Genomic DNA, 26761 nt, shown 5'->3' with positions numbered 1-26761 from the left:
ATACGACTATTATTCAAATTTATGCACTAACTGCTAATGCCAAAGATGAAGAAATTAAAGATTTTTACCAGCTTTGGCAGTCTGAAATTGAGGAAACATGCAATCAAGATGCATTGATAATTACTGGTGATTGCAATTTGAAAGTTGGAAACAAAGAAGAAGGATCAGTATTTGGAAAATACGGCCTTGGTGATAGAAATGACGCAAAAGACTGCAGAACAGACCATCAATTGCTCGTATGCAAGTTCAAGTTGAAGCTGAAGAAAATTAAAACAAGTTCATGAGTGCCAAAGTACAAATTTGAGTATATCCCACCTGAATTTAGAGACCATCTTAAGAATAGATTTGACACATTGAATATTAATGACCAAAGACCAGACAAGCTATGGAATGACATCAAGGACATCATACATGAAGAAAACCAAAGGTCATTTAAAAGACAGGAAAGAAAGAAAAGACCAAAATGGATGTCAGAAGGGACCCTTAGACTTGCTCTTGAATATAAGTAGTTAGAGCAAAAGGAAGAAATGATGAAGTAAAAGAGCTGAACAGAAGATTTCAAAGGACAAAGACCTGAAGTTAGCAGGCCAAAAGGGAAGAGCACACTCAGCATTTCTCAAACTGAAAATTCAGGCCTTGAGTTGCAATAGTGAAGGATTCTCTGGGCAAAATGTTGAACGACGCAGGAAGCATCAAGAGTGGATGGAAGAAATACAGAGTCATTGTACCAAAAAGAACTGTTCGATGTTCAACCATTTCAGGAGGTAACATATGTTCAAGAATTGATGGTATGTGTGAGTGTGTGTGTGTGTAATGGGTATAATAGGCCCCTGGGTAGCGCAAACGGTTAAGTATTCAGCTACCAATCCATAGGTTGGCAGTTTGAACCCACCCAGAAGTGCCTCAGAAGAAAAGCCTGGTGATCTGCTTCCAAGGGATCACAGCCAAGAAACCCTATGGATGATAGTTCTATTCTGCAACACATGGGGCTGAGGAATTGAGTAGTCAGCAACTGGCTTTGGGTATATATGTGTATACATGTATGTGTTTGTGTATATGTGTGTGTGTATATACATGTTTCATATATCTCAAACAATACAGATAAATCATACAAAACCTTTTCATTTAAAAATAGAAATCTGGCTTGTCTTATTCGTCTCCATCCACTAGAGGGAAACATGAACGTGTCATATAAACGCAACACTTACTGAAGTACTAGAAAATCTGCAACAACTCTATAGCAGGTGGCCCTTTGTAGAATTTGAGCCCTTAATAAATCTCTCCAGACTCCAGGACTAGAGGTTCCAGGGATAATAAAGGAGATTAAATGCTGGAGAAGAAAGCACCTGGACTTGGAGTGAGAACACAGGTAAACTCCAGCTCTGTTATTAACAGCAAGACAAATCACTTAGCCTTGCTCAGTGGTGTGCTGGTAAACCAGTTCTCAAAAACAAACAAAATAGCCCTGATTTGTAATGTTTATGGAGAGAGAGACAATATTCAAATGGAGCCATGTACTGAAAACTAGAGAATAGTTGAGAAGTGTTTACTTCAATCAATACCCCATGTTGTTCCAAAGGAAGTAGACCACTGCACCTCTAGTTCCTCTCTGGCCGGGAGCAATTTGCTGTGTAAATACTCCCACATGGCCAATTTCAAGCCACAATCAGTTTAACAGCTGGATTGCACATTCCCTGAATATTAACAGCCTGTTCTGCTGAGCCAATGTTGGTGGGTTCCAGCATACCACTGAGCCTCCTTAAGCCTTAGTTACTTTTCCTGTAAAATGGTGATGATAAACCTGTCCTATCTCCTGGTATTGTGTAGATTCAGTTACACAGTGGACACAGAAGCACTTTGAAACTTTAAGGCAATGTTTCCCAAACTTCCTTAATCATAAAATCACCCACTGACTTGTGGAAAATGCACATTTCCAGGATCTGCCCTAGAACTGATGGTTTGGAACCTTCTGGGGAGGTATTTCTGGGCATCTGTATTTCAAACAAGTAACCCAGGTAACTCTTCTGATCCAGGAATATGAGGAAACACTGCTCTAAATTACTCTTAAAATTGGGCCCCATGTCAGTGGGCCTTCCTCTGACTCACTTCACAACTGGGCCTGCTTAAAACATAAGCAGAGTCCTTGGACTGAATCCTGGCGGGATTCCTCTACTACCTCCTCCATCCTCAGAGCTAAGCCTCCATTTCCAGGAAACCTGCTCCTTGCCCTCTCCTAGGCCAAGTCTTCCTTACATCCGTGAATCCCTTTGTTACAAGGAATCCTGAGATGTTCTAAAGGCACCATTTATTCAGAATTTATAAGATATAACATGTCTTTTATATTTTAATCCTCACAACAATTTTATGAAGTAGATACTTGTGTTGTTCCCATTTTACAGAGGAAGATCAAAGAGGCTAGGAAAGAGTTTGAGGATACGCAGCAGGTAAACGGTTGGACTGAAGATCTAACCTGGACCCAACTGACCCCAAGGCCAGGCTCCATTCCCACTGTAGTCTCTTCTGACCTGCCTGGGCTGGTGCACTTGTGTTCTATGTCCTGTCTTCTGTGCTGTCTCCTCCCAACCACAAGGTAAGAAGATTGAAAGGCAGAACAAATGGAGCCTTAGTTTTAGCCTACAGGTGCCCTGAATACAGCTCCCAGAGGGCTGGAGTGGAAAAATAAGGGGCTCTGAGGTAAAGATGCAAGGCTGGGTGTGTAGACCTGTAGAATTTACAAGAGATCCCAGGGGAGATCACCGCCCTCCATGTCTGAAATTCAGTCAGCTTGGACAAGGGGGGTTGGGAGTTACTGTAAATCCTACTGAGAGGACCCTGAACATGTAAGGAAGCAACTTTTCATCCTCTGAATGTCCAAAAAACTTCCAATCTCCATCATTCATTTCTCACTTGCTTTACTGTAAGTTACTTCTTATGCGTTTGTCTTCTCAAGTAGAGTATAAAGCCTTGGGAGATGAGCAGTTCAGAGAGAATGGGCTTTGGAGTGAAATGAACCTGGTTTGAACCCTCTGCTAGCTCTGTGATGTGGGGCACATTACAAAATATTTCATTCCCACTCTTTTCATTTGTAAAATGGGAATGTAAATAGCACCTACCTTGTGAGATAGTTTTGAGGATTAAATAAGACTGTGTAAGTGAAGGCTTTACAGGAAATTGCATCATCCTCATCCTCATTACCATCATCATCACCAGCCTGGTCATCATTACCTGAGAGTGAGCATTCTCATATTTCCTTGTGTCTCAGGTAGGCACTTAAAGCATTACGCTTTTTCGGCATTAAGGGGCATGCTCAGAAAGAGATAAATACATGAGGGCAATAAGCATGAGGGCGAATATTTTCCAAAAGAACAAGTATAATGCCTAGTGTGAGAAAAATTTTAAGGTGAAAATAAAGAAGGTAAGAAGTCTGTCAAGAATTTTCTCCCTCCAATTGTATTTTGCACTGAGATGGGGTGGGGAGGGCAGAGGTAGACTGGGAAGGAAGAATTGGGTCAGGCTGACAGGCATTTATGAGATACTAGCAGTGAAAGAGTGGTGGACAGTCAGAGACCCCAATGCTAGGGATGCAGGAAATGAATCTCCCGAAGGCGGGCAGGTATACATGTACGTACTCAGATGGCCTGGGTTCCTATAAGGGTGAATCTAGAGAACATTTTGCAGTTTCATCATCTGCAAAATGGTATAACGACAACCTCATAGGGCTGGGGTGAACATGAAGCATGACGTGGCCACGGAAGGACTTTGTTAACCGGAAAAGCCAATGTCCTCGTAAGGTGGCTGTTCTCTTAGTAAGCTGTGGGTGGTGGATGGTATAATATGTGGGAGGAGGTTGAGGAAGCACACATATTATGAACTTGGGTAGAACCATTGAGGACAGCTTAGTTAGCAAAACTTCCTGGACAGATAGATGTAGAGATGTAAAAAAGAAGACATGAAAGTGTGAGGGAAGAATATAGGGATTCTGTCTGGTACATCAGACAACACTGATGATTCCGCAAAAGCTTTATAAATTATTTGGAGAAGTTTATTTTCTAGCTGTAACTCCCAGAATAATGGAAAACAATTCCTTTCTTTGGTTGGACTCATCAGATCAGGCAATAACATATGTAAAAGAAGTGCCTTCTCGCTGTACACAAAAGAGCGAGCCTGTATTTTTAAATAAATGTTACTTATGCAATATGTGTCACTGGAGAGTTAGATGATGAGGCTGTAAAGGACAGTATGAGACGTTTTTAGTAACTTCCCATTTTATGAACTAAGAACTGGAAAACTTGAAATTTCAAATACATTTACAAAAAGAAGTAGAAAAAACGTTAGTCAATTTTCTTAAATACTACACTATACCGGAACCAGACGATCTTATTAGAATCTCTTAAGCCATGTCTGCCTATATCCCACCTCCTTTTTGACCTGACTTCTAGGGGTATTACACTGTCTGACCTCTTATTAATATTATCTTATTCTGTGCCAGCAAAGGTAAGGAAGCTGCATTTCCAGAATTGCATTTGAATCATTTGTGAAATTGCGTATTACAGTTTGCTGATTGTTAAGCAATTGTTAAGCATTTTGTTTCTTAACTGGGTGTTCACATTCACGCCAGTGACCTCCAGGGGCTAGTCTCTTTTCCAGCTTGAGAGAATTGCTTCAATCAAAGTTGAGGTGGGGTGGTGAGGAGAAGAACATATATTCTTCACGTTGTTTGGTTTCAAGTGGATAGAAAATTAGAAACACAAGGCATGGAAAAGATTTGTGTTAAATACAGATCCCTTCAAGGAGCAGTAGACAGGACTAAAAGCTATTTTAGATGCATGTTTGCAAATGTCAAAGACTAAGACTAAAGGTGACTTATATGGAGTTGGCTGCAGATGCTGGTTGCCCAGGTGGTTCATTTAACCTGCAGCTCTAAGTAACCTTGTCTTGTGGTCTGGGCGCCCAGGTGTCAGGTTACATCCTTACATCACAGGTCATCATGCCTTGAGAAGAACTCGGCAAAATTTCATTTGGCAATATCCTGGCTGTACAGGACAGACATGCCTCAGTTTACACAAGTAAGAAAAACCTCACAGGGTTAACAGCAGAGAAAGCATGGGATTAACAAGTAGGTAGACAACTTGGGTTGGAACCCTTACTCTGCCACACGCACTTGGGTGACCTTCCAAAAGAAACATCATACTCTGAGCCTCAGTTTCCCCATCTGCAAAACAAGAGCAGTACTACCTGTCACAGGAAATTTATGAGAATTAAATGAAATAAAAATGAACCAGCCTGTGCAACCCTGGCCGCTGTGGTGCCTGGACTGGAAAGATGCTCCATAAACATAAGATTCACTTTTATGTCCACAAAGGACATGACCCTGAAGAGCTCTACCCAAATTCAACTTTAAAACATCAAATCCTATTTGATAAGCCCTGAGTTAGGAGCAGTTAGAGATCACCTCTGACATCCAGCATTTAGTAATCCCACTGCTCCATTCCTCTCACCAAATACATGTGACACTGTGTATGCAATGGGTCTTCCCCTTCTCTTTTGTTAATTCCATAAGTACAGGGTGTCATCTCTCAGACTCCCTTAAAACAGGCCAATATATACTTGCATAACATAAGGTATGAGCCTATTCCTATTATACTCTGGGGCAGGTGACAGCATCCCAGGATCTAAATCCTTCTACTTGGCTTGAGGCTCAGAAGAGAAAGAGCAGCAATCCAAAGGCATCCTTCACCATGACACCCTTCAAGTCATTTGTAGGACCCCTCCTGCCCCTCTACATCTCCACATCAGCTATTGCTTTTCTTGCCTTTGACAAGATTTTGTTTGTTTTGCCTCTTGGTAGTTTCTTTCTTACAGAAAATTCTTTTTCCCCCCTTGTCTTCTGTACTTACCAGGTTGAAACCTCAGCAAGTATTTGTTGATCACCTGGATTGTACGAGGTGGGTGCTGCGGATACTTGCTACAGACTTGGAGGGATGCTAGAGATATAAGACAAGCACAGTGTGATCACAGGACAGAGCAGATGAGTGGATAAGATGAGTGCTCTGGGGGAGGCAGTGTGCATATTAGCTGGCCTAACATGGTCTTCACTTTATTCAGGCTCTTGGCTTCGGCGTGGGTAAGATTCCACGAGACAGAGGGGATGGGGTGAGGAGAAGAAGAAGGTGCACCTTGACGGAGAGGCTTTCCTTCCTCCTATAGCAAACCGTACCTGTCCTAGGCCCACTTCCTTTGTTCCCCGGGTGAAACCTTGCTCATCTTGCAAGTTCATCTGTTTAGTGCAACTGTAACTGCTAGTAAATTAATGGCCCATCACATATAGCATGTTTGAATTTCAACATTTGAATTTTAAGCATTAACACCCAACACTTTAATCCCAAAGGATGACTTACTGATAATGCTGAGGATATCAGTGCCCATCGTAGGATCTTTTGGGGAGAGGCATTTGGGCAGTTCCTTAGGCTGGTCATGAGTGAGGTGGAAATGAGACTGGAACTCTGCTGAGCAGAGGCACAGTCCTCAACACTAGATTTCAGGGTGCTTTTTGGTCTAGCCATTGGTGTTACCACCCACAGAATTCCTTCTTAGCTTTGATCATGGTTCAGGTGGAGTTGGAATATTCACTCTCCCCACTCTGTTAAACCAGACAAAGGCTTCCTCCCTAGGTACCATTATCTTTCTCAACTGCAGGGTGAGTCAGAAGGAAATGTACTCACTCCCATTCATTCTTTTTGCATAATATTTCCTGCAGTTAGGTTTCCTTGTGTAAATACACAGCTTCTGTGGGTGTTTGAGGGTCTTCAAAAAGGAGTCCATGTTGTCCCCATGAGTGTAACGCCTTCTGCAGTAAGTATCTCAGAAAACATGGAGCTCTACTTCTTGAAGCGTGTTTCACAGGTAGCAGGAGGCTTCAAGGTGGAGCTTGTCTGCAGGAGGTATGGTGTCCCAAATAGAGCAGACAACCAAGCTATCTTCATTTCTGAGTGATTGTTGTCATACTACAGAGGAAAACAGGCCCTTGGGCTCTGGTATGGGTTCAAGGCTTTCTCAGCCACTGACTGGCCACGTGACCTTAGGCAAGTCATTTAACCTTCCTGAATATCCATTTTCTCAACTGTAAAAAGAGGATGATCAATAATGGAATTTATCTTATAGGATTTTTTTTGCTATGAAATATAGAAAGGAAAGCATAACTAAATGCTGAATAAGTGGTAGTTGTCTACAAAGCCACTGCTGTTGCTGGGTTCTTTCTTACCAACTGTGTGGCTTTGGGAAGCTGGTATTAGCTCTGTGAGCCTCAGTTTCCGCTTCTGTAAAGTCGGGTCAATATTACCTACCTCAGAGAGCTGGCATGTGAATTAGAGGAGATATTATGCAAGCATTTAGCATACTGTTGTTGTTGTTGTTAGGTGCCACTGAGTCGCTTCCGACTCATAGTCTGACTCATAGCAACAGTATGTACAACAGAACCAAACACTGCCTGGTCCTGCGCCATCCTCACAATTGTTGTTATGCTTGAGCCCATTGTTGCCCCCATTGTGTCAGTAGTCCATCTTGTCCAGGGCCTTCCTCTTTTTCAATGACCCTCTACTTCACCAGGCATGATGCCCTTCTCCAGCATACTAACTGGCAGAATGTAGCTACTTGATAGGTATTAATTTTCTTCTGCTCTTCACCATCCTTGTCTGCCTGTAGACCTGTGACTGAAATGACTTCATTATAGTTTCCATTCTAGAGATATTTTGTTAACAAGCAAATACTACCAAATAGAACTACTTTTTCAACTGTTAGTTAAAAATTTCTCCATAAATTGAAAAAAAGGAAAGAGCATATGGGTCCTGGGTACCTGAGAGAGATACCTGGGAGAAAGAAGTAACAGGGAAGCTGAGATCAGCAATGATAAACGTCCTGTCCTTTACAGTTCTTCGTGGGTTGGGCATCGCCAGCTACATACTCTCCTGTCCAAACTAATTCCTCTGCCTCAGGGATCAGGACACTATAACTTTAGAACTTAAGAGAAACCAGGAGTCTGGGCTTTCATGAAAATTGGACTGGAGGAGCTTGTAGAGAATTTTGATAACCAGTGTTTACAGTTTATAAAGTAGGTGGTTCGCCATGTTTGGAATCTGTCTCCACTGTCTGTGGACCTCACTCTTATAAACCAGAGCACACTGTGGTCCCTCTCAAGTACTCTTGACTAAACCCCACACACTTAGACTGGCACTGTAAAAGGTCCCCTCCAGATGACCCCTTGGTCTTCCTCTAGCAGAGACATGGGGACACAACCAGAGCAAGAACCATATCCGTTACGACATATGTGTGGATGGTTTGATAACTAGGCACAGCTGTGACATTGGGTCTCACAATGGCTGGTGGGATATCTGCTGCTTTCCTGTTGCTTTTTGTCATCAATGGCTGCCTCAAAGTCAGTTGTTTCTTTTTCTTTTTTTAAAATTTTTATTGTGCTTTTAGTGAAAGTTTCCAAATCGAGTCAGCCTCTCATACAAAAATTTATATACACCTTGCTTGGGTTAGTGCTTTTATACACTCTAGTTGCTCTCCCCCTAATGAGACAGCACAGTCTTTCCCTCCACTGTCTCTCAGACTCTGTTGTTTCTTCGTGACTGTCGTGTGGTCCCAATCTTCAGACTGGAGGGCCAGGCCAGCTGAGGAGAGGACTCAGTAGAGCAGGGGGAATCGGAGCTACCACCAGGGGGCGCGGTGGACTTTCATCTAAGGAGCGAGCTTGACAGGGGCATCGCCGGCAAAGAGGGGCGCCGCAGCATCCGGGGCACAGATCTCTCCCCACACCCTCTGGTACCTTCCCGTGGGTGAGTTTTAGGAGATTTCCTCATCTTTGAGCTAATGCAGTAGACCTTCTCAGACAGTCCCTCAGGGCTGAGAGCCCATACTCTCCATCCACCTCCCGTCGTTGGTCCTTGGTCGCCGGGCTTTGCCTCTCCAGGAAAGCAAGGTTGCCAAATCCAAAGCCCCGTAGCTTCACAAAACAGACATCCATATTTAACGACAGCGAAACATCCAGCTCCTCAGGCCCATGCGAGTCAGGGTCCTAGAGCCCTGATCCCCCCCGTGTAGTCCTCAGATCGGCAGCGTCAGCTTCGGAACCATCCGGGACCCGATCACAGGAGCACGTTCGCCGGCCCACCGCGACCTCCCAAGTCCGCAGCGTCGGTGCTGCTCTCACCCTGCAGGGGACCGAGAGGAGCTCCAGGGTGACAGTCACCGCCCTGGGTCTGCCCTCTTCTCTGGGGTGAATGTGGATCGAGAGGCAGGGAGATGGGGTCCCCCTGAGATCGCTGGGCTCGGGGCTCGGTGGTCACGTGGGCTCGTGAGCTCGCTCCCGCCCGCGCCCCAGACACACACACCGCTTCCCCTGTCGCTGGAAGGAAGGCGAGGCGCATCATTCAGTCGTTCGTGGTCTTTGCGGTCTCTTCGGCTCCTGGCCCTTCTGACACCCGCACCCCCGCACCTCCGCACCCCCGCCCCTGCCGTGGGGTCCCTGCGAGGCGCCGAAGCAGGAGAAGCGCTTCTGGAAACTTGCGCGGAGAGGAGGCGGCGGCGAGAGCCGGGGAGGCACCCTCCTGGCTGCGTGAGGCTGGGCCACTTTCCGCAGTCGGTGGCCGCGGTGGCGCGGGGAACAGGGACTCCGGGAGAAACACGTGTCGGCGGCATCACAGGGGATGGAAGGCTGGTGTTTGCCTGCCAGGTGGGTGCCACCTCCTAAATTTAGTTGATTTTTTGTTTAAATTTGAGAACAATAAAAGGCAAAAAAAAAAAAAAAAAAAAAAAAGAAAGGAAAGAAAAAGAAATTCCAACCGTTTTGAGAACTACTGAAAACAGAAAGTTGATGCTCTGAATGAATGTTTGCATTCAAGACTCTGGCAAGTTAACTTTTTTAGTTTGTGCCTGTAAGCTCCGGGTTGATTGTGCTAATGTAAATGTTTTTTTTTTAAAAGGAAAAGATAATTCCTTTGGATTTTCTTCCTACGGGTTTCCCAACAGTGGATGAAATGAGGACACTGGGAAGTTGAACACTGTACTCCATGCCTGAGGTTGTGGGCCTGGGGAGATGTACCATGTGTTATTCGGATGACCAGTGTTTTAAAATGCGTTAACTGACATTCCTTAGTCATGTTGGAAAATGGATTTGCATTTTTCCTGGGCGGACTGGGCAAGATTAAGATCTAGCCTGTTTTATCTGGTAAGGAGGAACCCAGCTGCTGCTCTCTTTTCCCCTTGTCTTACCCTTGGTGCATAATTCACATTGGAAGCATTAAGTCTGGTGAATTTAAAAAAAAAAAAAAAACAAAAATGTGAATTTGAGTGGATTTCTGCTTAGGGAAGTAAGGTTGTCTCAATTTTACTAGCTTAGCACTTAACTATTTGTAGATTTTTAAAAAGTAGCTTTTTTTGTGGCGTGGTACAAAATACTTTGGAGAAAAGATTTCTACTTTTTTTCTTTATAGTTCTGGTATTTAGATGTGAATTCCGTTCTAAATTTTTACTTTGGTTACAAGTTTTTAAACTGATAGTGGCTATTTTACTACATGTGTAGGGGAAGGTGTTTGTTATTTAAAAAATGAACATATGAAAGAAAAGGTTTTTACTGTGAATATTGTAAAAAGTAAATACGATACTGTGGAAAGAACATGACACACTTATTCTTTTGACTTTTTTTTTTTGAAGAAAATCTCTGTGTCTACACACATTCTAGAAGAAAGAAAATGTAAGAACTTGTTTGTCAATAGGTGTTAAAACATAAACCTCAGGATTTCATTTTACCTTCAAGTATTCTTTTTTTTTTTTTTTTCAGTTGGGTTACTGTACCATTCTTATTTCAAAAGCAACCAGTTTCCTGTTAACATTTAAGTCTTGCTCAATACGTGTAGGTCTCTGAAATCAATGCCGAACACATTTAGGGCACATTTCATAGTGGCTCTGAGGGACTTGAATAAATGTAATCACCTTTTACATTTCTCAAATTTATTTATAATACTGAAAAGATAAACTTTGATAGTAAATGAAACCCTTTGAAAAATATAATTAGCATTAGTATTGATATGTTTATTTCAAAGAATAAGACTGCAACTTTCTATAAATATGTATCCAACAGGTAATGATTCAGAATATATGTTGTGATTATTTTAGTTGATGTTTTGAGTCTACCTATTTGTATATACATGTATATATATCTATATATATACACATACACAAGCCTATACATAAGATGAAATAATTATATAAAATACTAAAGGCTGAACTTGAATTATTTATTGGAAAACTTTTGATAATTACATCTAGAACCCTTGAGAACTGTACCCTTGAATGTTGGACTTTGTAATTCAGTGCCTAGCACATTGTTTTTGACATAATAACATTTTTAAAAAGTCAGGTTTATTGTAGTAGAAGTTATATACAGTAAAATCCAGCTTCTTTAGCCACGCTATGAATTCTCTCAAATGCACAGAGTTGTATAACCACTGCCACAATCAAGACACAGAACAGTTCCATCAACAGTTCCAACAACCCCAAAGTCCCCCGTGCCCCTTTGTCGTCAGTCCTCTTCCCAGCCCCTGGAAATTACAGATTTGTTCTCTGATTTCAGGGTTATGTCCTACAGCGTATTTCTTCTTAGAAATAGTTGTCTTCCTTCTCTTTTTTCTGAAGAAAAACTTGAGTCTCCCTCCTTTTTATGGGGTAGGTGGAGTGTGGTCGTTTTGTTTTAATCTTACATACTTCTGGAAAAATTGAGGCAAAGACAAAGCCATTTAGCAAATGGGAAATCGGAGACTTGGATTAAGTGTTAAACTGATATTGGGTAAATAGATTTCATTCTTAGCGAGTTTGCCTTACATTGTGGTTTAAGCCTTTGGTTACAGTGTGCATCATCGGCTATCCAAAACTGAGACACAAGGCCGTTTAAAAAACAAAACATTTACGTAACATTAATAGAATGTGTTATTTCTTTATAATCTTGGCATTTAAAATGTACTTTTATTATACTTGGGATTAAGAAAGCTACCTGAAATTACACATCGAACAGTGAGGAGCAAAAGTGGGATTGAAAATGACAACGTGGAGACATTTAAAATATAAAGTGATTATAACTGCTGAAGTTAAAACGTTCACTTTAACAGGGCCTAAGGATTGTGCCCAGTTTATTTGTGGGTATCAGGGCTTTTTCATTTCTGTGCTCATGCTTTGAAATCTACATTTTACTGCAGGGCATAGATACAAAATCTTTGTAAATTTATATTCTGTACTGTTTAATACATTATTCAATTCAGTAAACACTTAATTAGGAACCTGTTATTGCTAGACACTGCTAATAAAGATACGTCTTTTTCCTTTGTGCCACAAAAACCAAGAGCCAGCATTTTCAATATGCAGCTTGCCTTTAGAGCACAGCTGTGACAGTAACTAGGATATGCAATGGCAAGTTTATGAGGCACCGGCAAGCTGGATAGTTGGCATTCCTAGCTGGAACTGTTCCAGCTTTTGAAGGCGAGTGAGGGTTACTTGGAAAGACAGATTACCCGGCCTGTATATATTTCCTCAAAGAATGACTACAGCAGTTGTTGGAAAATGTTCTATGTTTTGTCAAACCCAGGACTGGAAGAAATCTGAAGGTATTCATTTTAGTTTCTGGATTGGTCACATCTTTTGACTCTTTACCCAGAACTCTCCTCTCCATGCTCCAAATGAATATTTAAATAGGGTCCTGTTTCCTAGGAGTAGAGCATCACCCATAACTGTTGTTGGTATCCGGAAGGAGCAGAGACTTAATGAGAGAGAAGACACATGAGAAGATTGATGGATTCTCTCTCCATATCCCTGTCTTAGAGCTGAGACTTTGTCTGCTTAACCCTATTCAAGCCCTCAAAATTCTATTTCCTAGTCCATGGGCTCGTAGGGGAAGGAACAAGCTAGAATACAGGTTTTTCTCATTTTGGAAGATACATGTACATCTTCCTAAAAGTTGCATGTAAAATGGTGATTTTGGAGTGTTTTTTCTTCTTTATTCCTAATTATTATCAAATTGACTGAGGGCCTTAACATTTTGCTTTGCAAAAGCTACATTAAAAAGTAATGCTTGCCAGACAGCCACTTACACACATCAGGAATGCATGATGCTTAAGAAATATTTTGTACCTTTTTCATGAAATTCTTTCTAGTTTCTTTCTAGTTCCTATAAGTGTGAACTGATGACAGACTTTCTCACAAATCACAGTGTTTGAACTGAATACTTGGAGATGTGTGGCAGACAGGTGGAAGAAGAATGGGGATGAGCTATTGAGGTCTTCCAAGTCTGTAGGCTTGAGAATATGGTGTCAGAAGAATATGGCACTTTGTGCTTTACATAGTGGCTGTCAGGCTACGGGCAGCCCAGCTAAGATTTCTGGCCATCTATTTGGACCAGTGGTTGTTGGATTATAGAACAGAAGTTAAGAAAGTAAAACTAAAATGCAAATTCCTCAGGGTAGCCATAAAAGTGTTTTAACTTAAATTGTCTGGAAGTTTTGTCCAACACTCATTCAGTGCTTGACTGGCTTCATCCTCTTGGATATGTGATAATACCTTGTTTCACATCCATCTTTTCATTTGATCCTTGAAACACTGTGAGAAAGGTGCAGCCCTTGTTATGTCCCTGTTTTTACTGAAGGACATGTGGAAGCCCCAGGAGTTTTTATGACTGGTCTTGGATTGTCTGGCTTTCAGGCAGAGTTGGGACAAGGACCTAGGGTTCTGCTCTGTCCACTGGGCCAGACTATACATAAAAACAGCCTTGGTGGTAACAGCCTTCTTATTCTTAAACTGGATTTGATAGGTACTTCCATTTCTAGTGCCAGCCTTTTACTTCTCCACAGAATCACTGTCAATATTTGGATTTTTTTAATAACTTTTTTTTTTCTGCTTAAAGCTATAATGTGTTCCCCAGCAAGGACAGAACACTGTGTGTAATTCCATGTTTACAAAAAGCTTTCCCTCTGAATGTACAGATGTGACCCGAAAGGACCAAACACACGTGCATATGCCGAGGGAATGGGAAAGCCACGTCTTCGGGCAGAAGACAAGGGCTGTTAGTCATGAAGGATATTCACCAACTATTTTAGGCTCTGGTGACTAATTAAAGAAAATTGACATGCAAGGAAACGATTAATTCTTAGAACCAGGATGTCCGGGTACATGTTCTTTTGTTGGCCAGGGTACATGTTCTTTCATGAAATACCATGCCTGCCAGGCCCGACAATTAAACTCTTTAGTGTTTATTTTTCCCTGTTATACCAGTTATTGCCATCACTGAGGCAATGCTTGGGTGCAGAAATGAATGTGCTGGGAAAATTCTGCCCTATAATGGTGAAAAATGTGATCTTATTGCAGTTTATTTTTTCATTTGGTTTGTGTCTTAGTAAGTAGGACTACTCAAATAGCCAGAACAGGTTTATTGACTTTTATGGGCCTCCAGTAGTGAAGACTCCCCTCTTGCTATCTGTTTGCCTATCTCCCAGGATTCCTTCAGTGATTTTCATCACCCCTTGTGGGTTTGCTTAAGAAGAAAACACCATTTGCATTGGCCACCAAGTTACCAGTTATTCAAGGTACCACTGGCAAATAGTTGTCCCAGGAACCTGGGTATATCTAAAAGATCCAACCAAAAAGGAAGTTTCCTATTGTTGCTGTAACAGAAATACCACAAGTGGGTGGCTTTAAAGAACAGAAATTTGCTTTCTCCTAGTTCAGGAGGCTTAAGTCCAAATCAGGGTTCCAACCACTTTGATTCCCTCTTTGTCGATAGCCCTGGCTGTTCCTTGGTTCCTTGCTATCCTCAAGGGGCACCTGTCTTCCCCTGTGTGTGTGCAGATCTTTGTATCTAATCTGCTCTTTTTATAACTCAGGAATGATTAGATTTAGAGTGGTTAAGAGGTCGGCTGCTAACGAAAAGTTCAGCAGTTTGAATCCACCAGCCACTCCTTGGAAACCCTATGGAGCAGTTCTACTCTGTTCTACAGAGTCTTGGGTATGATCTGATTAGCATAACATAACCCATTGCCATCATCGAGTCGATTCCAATTCCGACTCATAGTGACCATATAAGACAGAGTAGAACCTGCCACATGGAGTTTCCAAGGAGGGCTGGTGGATTTGAACTACCAATATTTTGGTTAGTGGCCGAGCTCTTAGCTATTGCACAACCAGGGCTCCAACATAACACAGAAAACCCTATTTCCAAACAGGATTACATCCACAGATATAGGGATAAGAATTCTGACCGTATTTTGGAGGGACACAATTCAGTCCATAAAAATAGCCTTTTAATCATTGTCCAGTGATCAGTTTTCTAATGTTAATCACTGTACGGGGGTTGTGTGGAAAAAATGTTCTAGAGAAGTTGATTGGTGTATATATATGAACTCTCTGTTTTCTAAGCAAAGTCATCGTGGCACTTGATTTTTTTGCTGGATGAATCCTGGCATTTGCCATTTGGTGGTGTGTGGCTGACAGGTCATTTCAGTATTGCTGGGCTGAGAATGAACATTTCAGTTGTAAGTGAAAATGAGTGATCGATTGATTCTCTGCCCCTAGAGAGATGTCATAGTCATTTAAAATTTTGTGACGTGGGAAGTATTATTTCAAAATCATGAATTTCCATGTGACTACAAGCTTTGTATCAGTAGATGTTTATATTTTTAAGAGGCCTAGTGAAAGGAAAAAAATAACAGTGGTTTTCTGATAGTTTGTTGTGTTGGCTTTGCTGAACTACTTATGCTAAAATACATTTCTCTTCAACAGTGTAAACGTGAAATTCAGTAAAACCTTGATTAACCAAAATGTTCAGAGCATATTTTATTGTTTAAACCATTTAATTGATTTTTTTTTTTCATTAAGAATTAACTAGAAGTCTCTGGACTAAATTCTTATTCTAAAATTCACTTCTTTTCTGCCTCATAACTTCCTGAATATAATTTAATCTTCACTTGATGGAAAGTATTGATTTTGTCCTTTTTTCAATATGTTTACGTTGAGCATACTCTGTGTAAGAAACTTACTATAAATGCATACTGACATTTGGACATGCTTTTTATTAAATTTGGTAGGCCATCTTGTTTTCTTTTACCTTTTTTTCAACAAGTTGAAGAAATATAAAACTTAATTATTGCCAATATGATTTTATTATGCATAAATCTAATTTGTTATGCATATTAACTTAAGTATTTTGCTTTCAATTGTAAGTATTTTGTTCTCAATTGTTATAATATATACTGTTTGTCATGGATTGAATTGTGTCCCCACAAAATATGTGTCAGCTTGGCTAGGCCATGATTTCCAGTATTATGTGGTTGTCCTCCATTTTGTGATGTGTTTTTTTTCTGAGTTTTTTTTGTAAATCTTAGTCTCTATGCCTGTGGTTATGATCCCATTTGGGAGTGAGCTGTCTGTTATGTTAATGAGGCAGGATTAGGTCATGTTAATGAGGATTAGGGTGGGATGCAACACCCTTACTCAGGTCATAGCCCTGGTCTGATGTAAGGGGAGATCCCTTGGGGTATGGCCTGCATCACCTATTATCTTACAAGAAATAAAAGGAGAGAGAAATGAGCAGAGAGAGAGGGACCTCACTACCACCAAGAAAGAAGAGCTGGGAGTGGAGTGCGTCCTTCGACCTGGGGTCCCTGTGCTGAGAACCTCCTAGACCCAGGGGAAGATTGATGCTAAGACATAGGGAGATCTCCAAGGAACACTGGGCCTGCAAATGTTTAAAGGAGACAAGGACCTTCTCCCAGAGCCAACAGAGAGAGAAAGCCTTCCCCTAGAGCTGGCGCCCTGAATTCGGACTTGTAGGCTCCTAAACTGTGAGAGACTAAGCTTCTGTTTGTTAAAGCCATCCACTGTGGTATTTCTGTTACAGCAGCACTAGATAACTAAGACACTGTTTAAATTGTGTTGTTGAAGCACTTTAAATATCTTTTGATAAAACATTTGGCTACATTAAGGTATGCTCAGATCATGTAGCAAAAACAGTACACTACAGTATGATCACCAAGGTATAGTATTCAAAACATAAGCACAGTGAGCAGATGTATATGTAGGTGGATTGAAATAGAGGAGGTACTTTTAGGGCAAATTGAGAGATAAGTGCCTTAACAATGCTGAGCTGCTGTCCTAAAGGTTACCAATGACCCAACTGCTAACTCCTGTGGTCTCTCCTCTACTCAACCACGCCTAGATATTTAAATATCTAGGATATTTAAATATTTAAATATGCATGAGCTTCTCTTTTTAAACACCATCCTTGATCCTATACTCTTCTCCAGCTACCTTCTCTCTTTTCCTTCGTGGTCAAATTTTTTGAGAAAGTTCTAATCAACTCAAGCTGATTAGAAGTTGGACCACATTTGTATTAGTTCCTTATCATTTTACCGGTCTATCCTACCTCCGTTGCCCTGCCCATTAGCTCCATGAGGGCAGGGTGTGTGTCTTGGCACTCCTTTAGATCCCCTTTCTTCAGCACAGTGCCATGCTTACTGATGGATTAGAACACTTGGCTTAGTGATATCTTATATTTTAAGCACATTTTCTCATACTCTTTCACTATGACATATTTAGTAGATGGTGAATAAATAGCTTGTGTTTTCAAAGAGCTTAAAATGTAATTTTACTTACTTCTTGCTCTCCCACTCCATCTCTACCATTCCAAGAAAGATCCAATATAGTTATAATATAAAATGGAGGATTGGATTTGTATGTAAGTGCTTATAGGGGGGTTATGAGTGAATAGGAGCCCTGGTGGTGCAAGTTAAGAGCTCAGCTGCTAAACAAATGGTTGACAGTTCGAATCCAACAGCCACTCCTTGGAAACCCTATGGGGCAGTTCTACTCTGTCCTGTAGGGCCTTTATGATTTGGAATTGACTTGACAGCAACAGATTTGGTTTTGGGTTTTTAGATAAGCGAATAAGGTGCCCTGGTGGTGCAGTGGTTAAGCGATTAGCTGCTAATCAAAAGGTTGATGGTTTGAACCCACCAGCTGCTGCTTGGGAGAAAGATGTGGCAGTCTGCTTCTGTAAAGATTACAGCCTTGAAAACCCTATGGGGGCAGTTCTGCTCTGTCCTGTGTGGCTGCTATGAGCCAGAATTAACTTGACGGTACACAACAACAATAACATGAATGAATAAAATGCTGGAGCATAAAATGCCAACCACTTCTCATTATGCTTTTTATACTTCTTATGGACATGGCAGATTATAAATGAGAGGAGATTATAATGGAATGGTTAGTTGGGGCAATGTAGTGGAATTGCCTTGAATGCTAGGAGAGTGTGACTCATTGCACAGGCTGCTGGGAAGCAGAGCTGACCAGAGCTGGAATTTAAGAATGTTAACCTGGCAGCTATATGGAACTGGAGAAGGAGCTAACTGGAGACAAGGAGCAATAAGGAGCCTGCTACAGATGCACAGATAAGAAGTCATGAGAGCTTGCTTCAGATGGAGGCAAAAGACAGAACACGGGAAAAGGCACTGAGGAGAAAAGAACCTCTGTACCTTGGTGACTGAAGGTAACTGGCTAAACAGACAAAGTCAAAGATAACTGTAGTGGAGCTTTGCCATTAACACAAATAGGAAAATAAGGAGTGGTTTTTGGGTAGGACAATGATGAATTACACCTTGGATATTGTAGTATATTTATTGCTGTGCAACAAATTACCTCCAAACTGTACAGTTCAAAACAACACACATTTATTATCTCACATAGTTTCTGAGGGTCATGGATCCAGGAGCAGCCTTAACTGGGTGATTCTTGCTTAGTTTCTCTCATGAGGTTACAGTCTAGATGTCGGCCAGGGCTATAGTCATCTGAAGGCTTGATTGGGGCTGGAGGACCTGCTTCCAAATTTTTGTGCTTACATAAATGTTGTCTGGAGGCCTAAGTTCCTTGCTGGTCATTGGTAGGAGGCCTCTGTTCTTCACCATGTGTACTTCTCCAAAGAGCTGCTGCAGCATCCTTGCAACATGGCAGCTAGCTTCTTCTAGAGCAAGAAATGCGAGAGAGAGAGAGAGACAGCATGAGCAAGGAGGAGTCCGCAATGCCTTTTATGACCTTGTCTTGGAAGCCGCACAACTTCACTTCCGCCATTATCTATTCATTTGAAGTGAGCCACTGTGTTCTGCCTCAAGAAGGAGGGAGGAAATTAGGGAGGAGAGTTGAAGAATTTGTGGACATATTTTAAAGCCACCATTAATATATTTTGTTTTAAGGGCAAATGGGTAATGAATAAGGAAGACTGAAGAAGAATCGATGTATTTGAATTGTGGTGCTGGTGAAGAATATTGAATATACTATGGACTGCCTGAAGAATGAATAAATCTGTCTTGGAAGAAGTATAGCCAGAATGCTCCTTAGAAGGGAAGATGGGGACTTTGTCTTACATACTTTGGACATGTTATTAGGAGGGACCAGTCCCTACTGAAGGACTTTATGCTTGGTAAAGTAGAGCGCCAACAAAAAAGAGGAAGACCCTCAATGAGATGGATTGACACAGTGGCTGTTGTACAGATTCTGTTGTACACAGGATAGTTATGAGTGAAACCGACTCAACAGCACCTAACAACAACAAGGACAAATGGAGTGGGCATTCAAATCAAAATGTCAGGAGTAAGGAATCAGGAGCTCTAGAGAGCCACCTACAAATAGAAATAGGTGATTGCTAAAGCTGAAAATATTAAAGATGGAGAACTTCTTAAGACAAGTTTCTTTAACGGTCTTTCTGAGTGGTCATTGTTCCCTTCCACAGATTATATTATTCCAGTTATTCTAACCTTTTTTAAGGTTTCCATTTTTAATCTGTTGTATTATTTTGTATTTTTCTCCAAAGCTTCTTATTATGAAAAATTTCAAACTTACAGAAAAGTTGAAAGACTAGTGTAATGAATGCCTGTATACCCGCCATCTAGATTCAGTAATTAACATTTGACTTCTTTGCTTTGTTTTTATATGTAAGTATATATATATTTTTCTAAACCATTTATTAGGTGATATTCTCTGTAAAGAAGAGTTTCTCCCCACCTTACAATAAACTACAAATCCGCTTAAAAAGACAGGGTACGGGCTTCATTTTTTCCCTTTAATCACAAATTTTCTGAGTGAAGAACAGATGTGGAAATCAGGTGTAATGGAAGGAAATGATGATTTTTTCTTTTTTGAGTGTCACTATGGACTCATAGTCCACAGGGTAAAAACATATGCAGTTTTTCTATGTATTGCCAAATATCCAAGGATGTTGTGCTATTCTGCACTCTCCCCAGCAATGGAGGAGAGTCCATTGCTACACAGAGCTCACCAAGAAAGTGTGTTGTCAAACGTTTGAATTTTTGCCAAACACAATAGATAAGTGAGAAATGGTATCTCCATATACTTTTAATTTGCGTCACTCTTATGGGTCAGTTGAGCATCTTTTTATGGTTTAAGAGCTATTTGCTTTTCTTTTTCTGTGTTCTGTCCATATCTTTTGCCTGTTTTTCTAATGAATTTTTTGTCCTTTTCACCTTAAGAGCTCTCTCTATTAGGAAGATTAGCCCCTTGTTTCTGAAATAAATTGAGAATATTTTTTCCCACTTTGTCATTAGTCTTTTGACTTTGCTTGTGGTGTTTTTGGAAACCCTGGTGGCATAGTGGTTAAGTGCTGCAGCTGCTAATCAAAAGGTCGGCAGTTTGAATCCACCAGGCACTCCTGGGAAACCCTATGAGGCAATTGTACTCTGTCCTACAGGGTCACTATGAGTCAGAGCCAACTCAGTGGCAATGGGTTTGGTTTTTGGTTTTATGGTGTTTTTATAATATGCAAAGATTTACATTTAGCTACTGATATGCAGAGATTTACATGTAAGTACCGAATTTATTATTTTTTTTTTATTATTATTACTTCTGGATTTTGAGCTATCGTTAAGAAGAATTTCCCCACACCCAGGTTATAAAGGAATTTATCTGTTTGCTTCTAGTACTTGTGCAGTTTCCTACCCCCATCCTCTCTTCCCCTTCATCCTTCTTCTTTCCCCCTGTCTACCCACCTCCCTTTTAACATTTGGACCTCTGAACCACTTGAAGTTTATTCTGGCATATGGTATGAGGTATAGATCCAATTTTCTTTTTCCAATGACTATCCTGTTGTCCAACATTTTCCCAGTGATTTGAGACTCCACCTTTATCATATACCAAATTTCCAAAAACTTTGGGTCTATTTTCGGATTTTCTATTCTGTTACTGCATCCCCTGGTGGTGTAGTAGTTAAGAGCTGCAGCTGCTAACCAAAAGGTCGGCAATTCAGATCCACCTGGCACTCCTTGGAAACCCTATTGGGCAGTTCTGCTCTGTTCTGTAGGGTTGCTGTGAGTTGGAATCAACTCGATGGCAACAGGTTTGGTTTTTGTTTGGGTTACTGTGTCAGTTCCCTTCTGATGTTTAATCAGGACATACAAAACTATACAGTAAACTAAACAGGGGAGCTTACTATAAATAATGATTAATTATGATAAAAGAGTAACCACAAGGTATAAGGAAATTCATATGATGTCCTTCACCACCTGGCTGTCAGTTTGTGGTGGCTTGAGTGTTGCTGTGATGCTGGAAGCCATGCCACCAGTATTTCAAATACCAGAAGGGTCATACGTGATGGACAGTTTCAATGGAGCTTCAAGACCAAGACAGACTAGGAAGAAAAACCTGGCGATCTACTTCCAAAAATTAGCCAATGAAGACCCTATGGATCACAACAGAATAGTGTCTGATATAGTGCTAGGAGATGAGCCCCCTAGGTTGGAAAGCAACAGTGAACTCAAGCATGCAGCAATTGTGAGGATGACACAGAACCAGGCAGTGTTTAGTTCTGTTGTACATGGAGTCACCATGAGTCGGAGGTGGCTTGATGGCAATTAACAATAGCAACAACATATGATACCCTATGGCTGAAGGTGAGTATCCAAGGAAAGATAAATTTGGAATGGGTTCAAATCACTTTAAAGAGGGTTGGGTTGGGCTGCCTGCTGGCAAAGATGTTTAATGGTTTATCCAGGCACAAGCCAGTCTTGAGTTGCTGGGTGAACAATAGGCAACTCTCTGGAGTGCAAACAGGGGGAGCAGGAGATCACTGAGAGTTCAGGTGCTGGCAGGGTCGGAGGCCTTCAGAGTATGCTGGTCACGTGAAGGGGCTTGCAACAGGACTGATCCTTCAGGCCACAGTACAGACAGCTGGCTGCATAAAGGTTATCACCCAGCCAAGGCTATAAGGTCATAGCAAGGTCGTGTTTTGGACTGGTGCCTGAAGAATGTTTTCACACTCACAGTGCCAACCCCTGGCCCTTGCTAGAAATTACAGGAAGCTTTTTTCTGCCATGTCCCTCCAGCGCCCTCTACTGAGAAAGCGTAACATTGTGCTCACTTTAAAGGAGGAGCCTGCAATGCCTTTTATGACCTTGTCTTGGAAGCCATACAACTTCACTTCTGCCATTATCTATTCATTAAAATTCCTTTGTTTATTGTAGAGCATAAATTTAAGGGGACATTAGAAACTGAGAGACAATAAATTGATGACAGGCACAGTTACATTGGTCTGTTGATTTGTATGCTAATCCCCTATCATTTTGTATTACTGATGATTTATAATGTATTTGTGTATCTGTTAATGCTAGCCCTCCTCACTGAGCTTCTGTTTGAGAGTTTTCTTGTTTTTGCTTATTTATTTTTCCACAAGAAATTTCAAATAAACTTATCCAGCTCCAGAAAAATAAGTTGTTGCTATTTGTATTTAGTCCTGTGCATTGTATAATAAATTTTGGGGATAAAAAAGATTCTAGTGGGGGGGGGGGAAGCAATAAAGAAGAGAATGAAGTAGAAAATTAGAGTTCCATGCCTTACGTTCTCACCCCTCTGAGTTAATATTTTCATGCATATTTTTCTGGATATATTTCCAAGCTCCTACAAATGTGTGTATATTTTTTAAAATAAAAAAAATGCTTAAATTCTTTTCAGAGTTATACCTCAGTGAAGACTGTGACTCTAACTATGTGATTTTTTTCATTTTTCTTTCCAGCCACTATACCTGCCTTGAGTCTTTGAGAACATTATAATGTCCTTTCGTGCCTCTTCACACAAGGAGTTTTCTCAGTTATTACCTGTTCAAGATATGGATATCAAAAACTCACCGTCCAGCCTTAACTCTCCTGTCTCCTACAACTGCAGTCAGTCTGTCCTACCCCTGGAGCATGGCCCCATATATATCCCTTCCTCCTATGTAGAAAGCCACCATGAATATTCGGCCATGACATTCTATAGCCCCACTGTGATGAATTACAGTATCCCCAGCAGTGCCAATAACTCGGAAGGTGGGCCTGGTCGACAGGCCACAAGCCCAAATGTGTTGTGGCCAACTCCTGGGCACCTCTCTCCTTTGGCCATCCATTGCCAGTCGTCACTTCTGTACGCAGAACCTCAAAAGAGTCCGTGGTGTGAAGCAAGATCACTAGAACACGCCTTACCTATAAACAGGTAAATACAATCTTCATTTATGACCACTGTTCAAATTACTAACAGAGCTCTCGTGGTACAGTGGTTAAGAACTTGGCTGCTAACCAAAAGGTCAACAGTTTGAACCTACCAGCCGCTCCTGGAAACCCTATGGGCAGTTCTCCTCTGTCCTGCAGGGTTGCTATGAGTTGAAATCTACTCGACGGCAGTGGGCTTGGTTTTTGGTTTTATTCAAATTATGATTTAGTGATGAGGAAGATATGCTTTATACAAGATCTGTATTTTATTAATCATATAGATTACTTCTGCCACTGGTAGCTAGCAGAGCTTCCAGACTAAGACAGACTAGGAAGAAGGACCTGGTGATCTACTTCTAAAAAAATTGGCTGGTGAAAACCATATGAATAGCCGCAGAACATTGTCTGGTATAGTGCTGGAAGATGAGCCCCTCAGGTTAAAAGACATTCAGAATGACAAAGTGGCTGCCACAATGGGCTCAAACATAGCAGGATTGTGAGGATGGTGCAGGACCGGGCACTATTTCGTTCTGTTGAACATAGAGTCACCATGAGTCGGAACCGACTTGACGGCACCTAACAATAGCGGGAGCAACATTTGTTACTTAGAGCCCCTAAATAATATGAGGTGTTATTCTATTCTGATATTCTAGTCCTCATTAAAATGTTGGGCCTGTGGATAGGTGTTTTGAGGAGAATTCACTGAAGTTAAATTACTTTTCTCTTGATGAAGATATTTGGATTTGAAAAAGAGTTTTTTACTTTATTTTTAGGCTAGATTCTTCTTACCTTGTCGTGAAATCACAATTTAGTGTTCATGACAAATTGTTTCCAGGATACAAGTAATTTATAGCATATTGGATATTGAGATCCATTACTCTCCAGTGTTGTCATGAAACTTTGAGAAAACAATGTTATGCAGTAATTTCATTTTTTCTTCTTTTATTTCAAAAAACAACTTATTTCTTGGTTAAAAAACAGAAGAAAATAAAGTGACAGAAAGCTTTTTTTATAGCTAATGGTTTTCATTCAGCCTTTATAGGAAGATATATTTTGTTTCTGAACATGATTTCTAATCAGAGTTCTGCTAATATTTGGACAAATGAGACTGTGGTACAGTTACCTTCATTTACAAATCAATAATAGTATGTCTACCATTTTCTTTCCAAAAGAAACATGCCCTAGCAAAATTAGGAGCTAGCTGGCTGTGTCCATGGTGCCTCCTGGCCTCCGTTGCTGGACTTCCCCTCCCCCCGGGACCTCCTGCCCCTCATTTAGCACTGAACGCCTTCTTGCTTCAAAGCCTCTGTCAGGACAGGGGCTTGCTCACTCTCTCTTTTCCTCTCTCTCATCTCTCCCTTTTCCTTCCTCTGTTTTTTTTTTTTTTTAACCCTAGTGTAGTATTCACCTTAATATAACCTAGAGTCCATTTCTTACTCCTTTTAAGGTTGTTTTCATTCTAGACCTTTATCAGAAATTGCAGAATGAAAGATTTTGTCCCCTTTTTAAATGGGAATTTCAAATGTCTGAAGGTCTGGTCAGGTTTGTACTGAAGGAGGGCAGAAGGCACTTCCTATAACTCCAGGAGCTATACAGTGTGGTGGCCATATGCCCAGCTTGTGGTTCTGACCTGTGGGCAATGTTCTGCCTGGTCACTTGTTTCTCTAGTGCTTAGTTTACACTCAGAAATGGCTACAACTGGCCTTCTCTAGTTACCAGAGTTCATCAGCACTATGCTGATAGGCATAAACTCACCTAATCACCTTAAAAGATCAGTCATTCCCAACAGTACGGCTCTTTATAGTTCTGACAATAGTAACAAAAGTTTTGCTTTATCATATTTTCTGTAATATATTTATCATGAACCCTGGATGGCAAAGAGATTAAATTAGGCAATGTTCATCTTATTTTTTTCTGGGAAGCTCCTCCATCCCCCTTTATGTTCTTTTACGATGAATGTTTCCTTTGCTCTCAGAGAGACACTGAAAAGGAAAGTTAGCGGGAGCAGTTGCACCAGCCCTGTTACCAGTCCAAGCTCAAAGAGAGATGCTCACTTCTGTGCGGTCTGCAGCGATTATGCTTCGGGATATCACTACGGAGTCTGGTCGTGTGAAGGATGTAAGGCCTTTTTTAAAAGAAGCATTCAAGGTACAAGAGTATCTTTAGCTGCTTCTTTAGTTTTCCTTTTTCCTTTCAGACAACTTTGCAGAGATCACCTGGCAGAAATTTCGCCATTGGTCTGTTTGGTATGCAGAGTGGTTGAGGGTGGGCTGAGTGATGGGGTGAATTGTTTCAGGGCGCTTCCCATCTTTAGTTGCAGATTTCTACCCAGAAACCCGGCTTGCATTGTTCTCACCCACCACTATTACCCACAAGGGTGTTGGGGGAGAAGACATAGTTAAAACCCTTGTGAAGATAGCGCTGGGAAATAAATGTGTGCTCATCAGGAGTAGCAAAGATTGTTTCTTCCGGTGACTTATGTTTAATACCTGGCCTGCTTAACAGTCATGATGCCATGCTGGCTCCTGAGGAAGAGAAAATAAATACGCTTTATGGAAATGGTCAGGAATCAGTAATTCAACTCCAGTGGACTTTGAGAATTGATCTAGAGGCATGACTTGCCTGGACTAGTAGAGCCTCTGATCACAACTCTGCTGTTTTCTTGCCCATTTTTAGACTACGTCACTACCCTTTTCTAAATTCCAGCTGGGCTGTTTCTTTTTTTTTTTTTTTTAGATAATTTTTATTGTGCTTTAAGTGAAAGTTTACAAATCAAATCAGTCTTTCACAGATAAACTTATATACACCTTACTACATACTCCCATTTACTCTTCCCCTAATGAGTCAGCCCGCTCCCTCCTTCCAGTTCTTTTCCTTTTTTAAAACGCCTTTTTAATCACCTTCAAATTGTGCACGCCTGGTTTCAAGGACAGGCAGCCTGTCCCTATGCACAAGCCCTTGCCATGTTTACCCGCCTTGCCAGTTTCAATTTGCTCAAGTTACTTTTTTGCTCTCATCTGTCTCTGCCCCACAGCCCCTGCTCTCAGCAGCCCCTCTCCCAGACAGTGTTGTGTGTTTCCATCTTAGAGCTCCCTTCCCTTTTCTTCTTCAATGCCTTGTTCTTAACCAGTTAAGAAAAGCAATCTTAAACTAAGTCATAGTGTGCAAATAGCATTTTAAGTTTGCACACCCATTGATAA

At 41.2% G+C, this 26761-nt stretch overlaps 1 protein-coding gene across 5 annotated transcripts in view; it reads left to right on the top strand.

Moving 5' to 3' along the window:
* The window catches only part of ESR2 (estrogen receptor 2), a 117408-nt gene that overhangs the window by 42118 nt on the left and 48529 nt on the right, over nt 1-26761 (top strand). For 2 of the 5 annotated variants that reach the window (XM_049899542.1, XM_049899539.1), the window contains exons 1-4: nt 9194-9733; nt 9984-10228; nt 23111-23565; nt 25537-25709. In XM_049899542.1, coding sequence (XP_049755499.1) covers nt 23147-23565; nt 25537-25709 — 592 coding nt within the window. In that variant the 5' untranslated portion in view covers nt 9194-9733; nt 9984-10228; nt 23111-23146. Of the gene's footprint in view, nt 1-9191; nt 9734-9983; nt 10229-23110; nt 23566-25536; nt 25710-26761 lie in introns of those variants that run through there. The other 3 variants (XM_049899543.1, XM_049899540.1, XM_049899541.1) reach the window with 3 other exon arrangements.

This window comes from Elephas maximus, chromosome 10 (genome assembly GCF_024166365.1).
Source record: "Elephas maximus indicus isolate mEleMax1 chromosome 10, mEleMax1 primary haplotype, whole genome shotgun sequence".
NCBI classification, from domain to species: Eukaryota; Metazoa; Chordata; class Mammalia; order Proboscidea; family Elephantidae; genus Elephas; species Elephas maximus.
The sequence above is the reverse complement of the archived record's forward strand: the minus strand, read 5'-3'. Positions and strand labels throughout refer to the sequence as shown.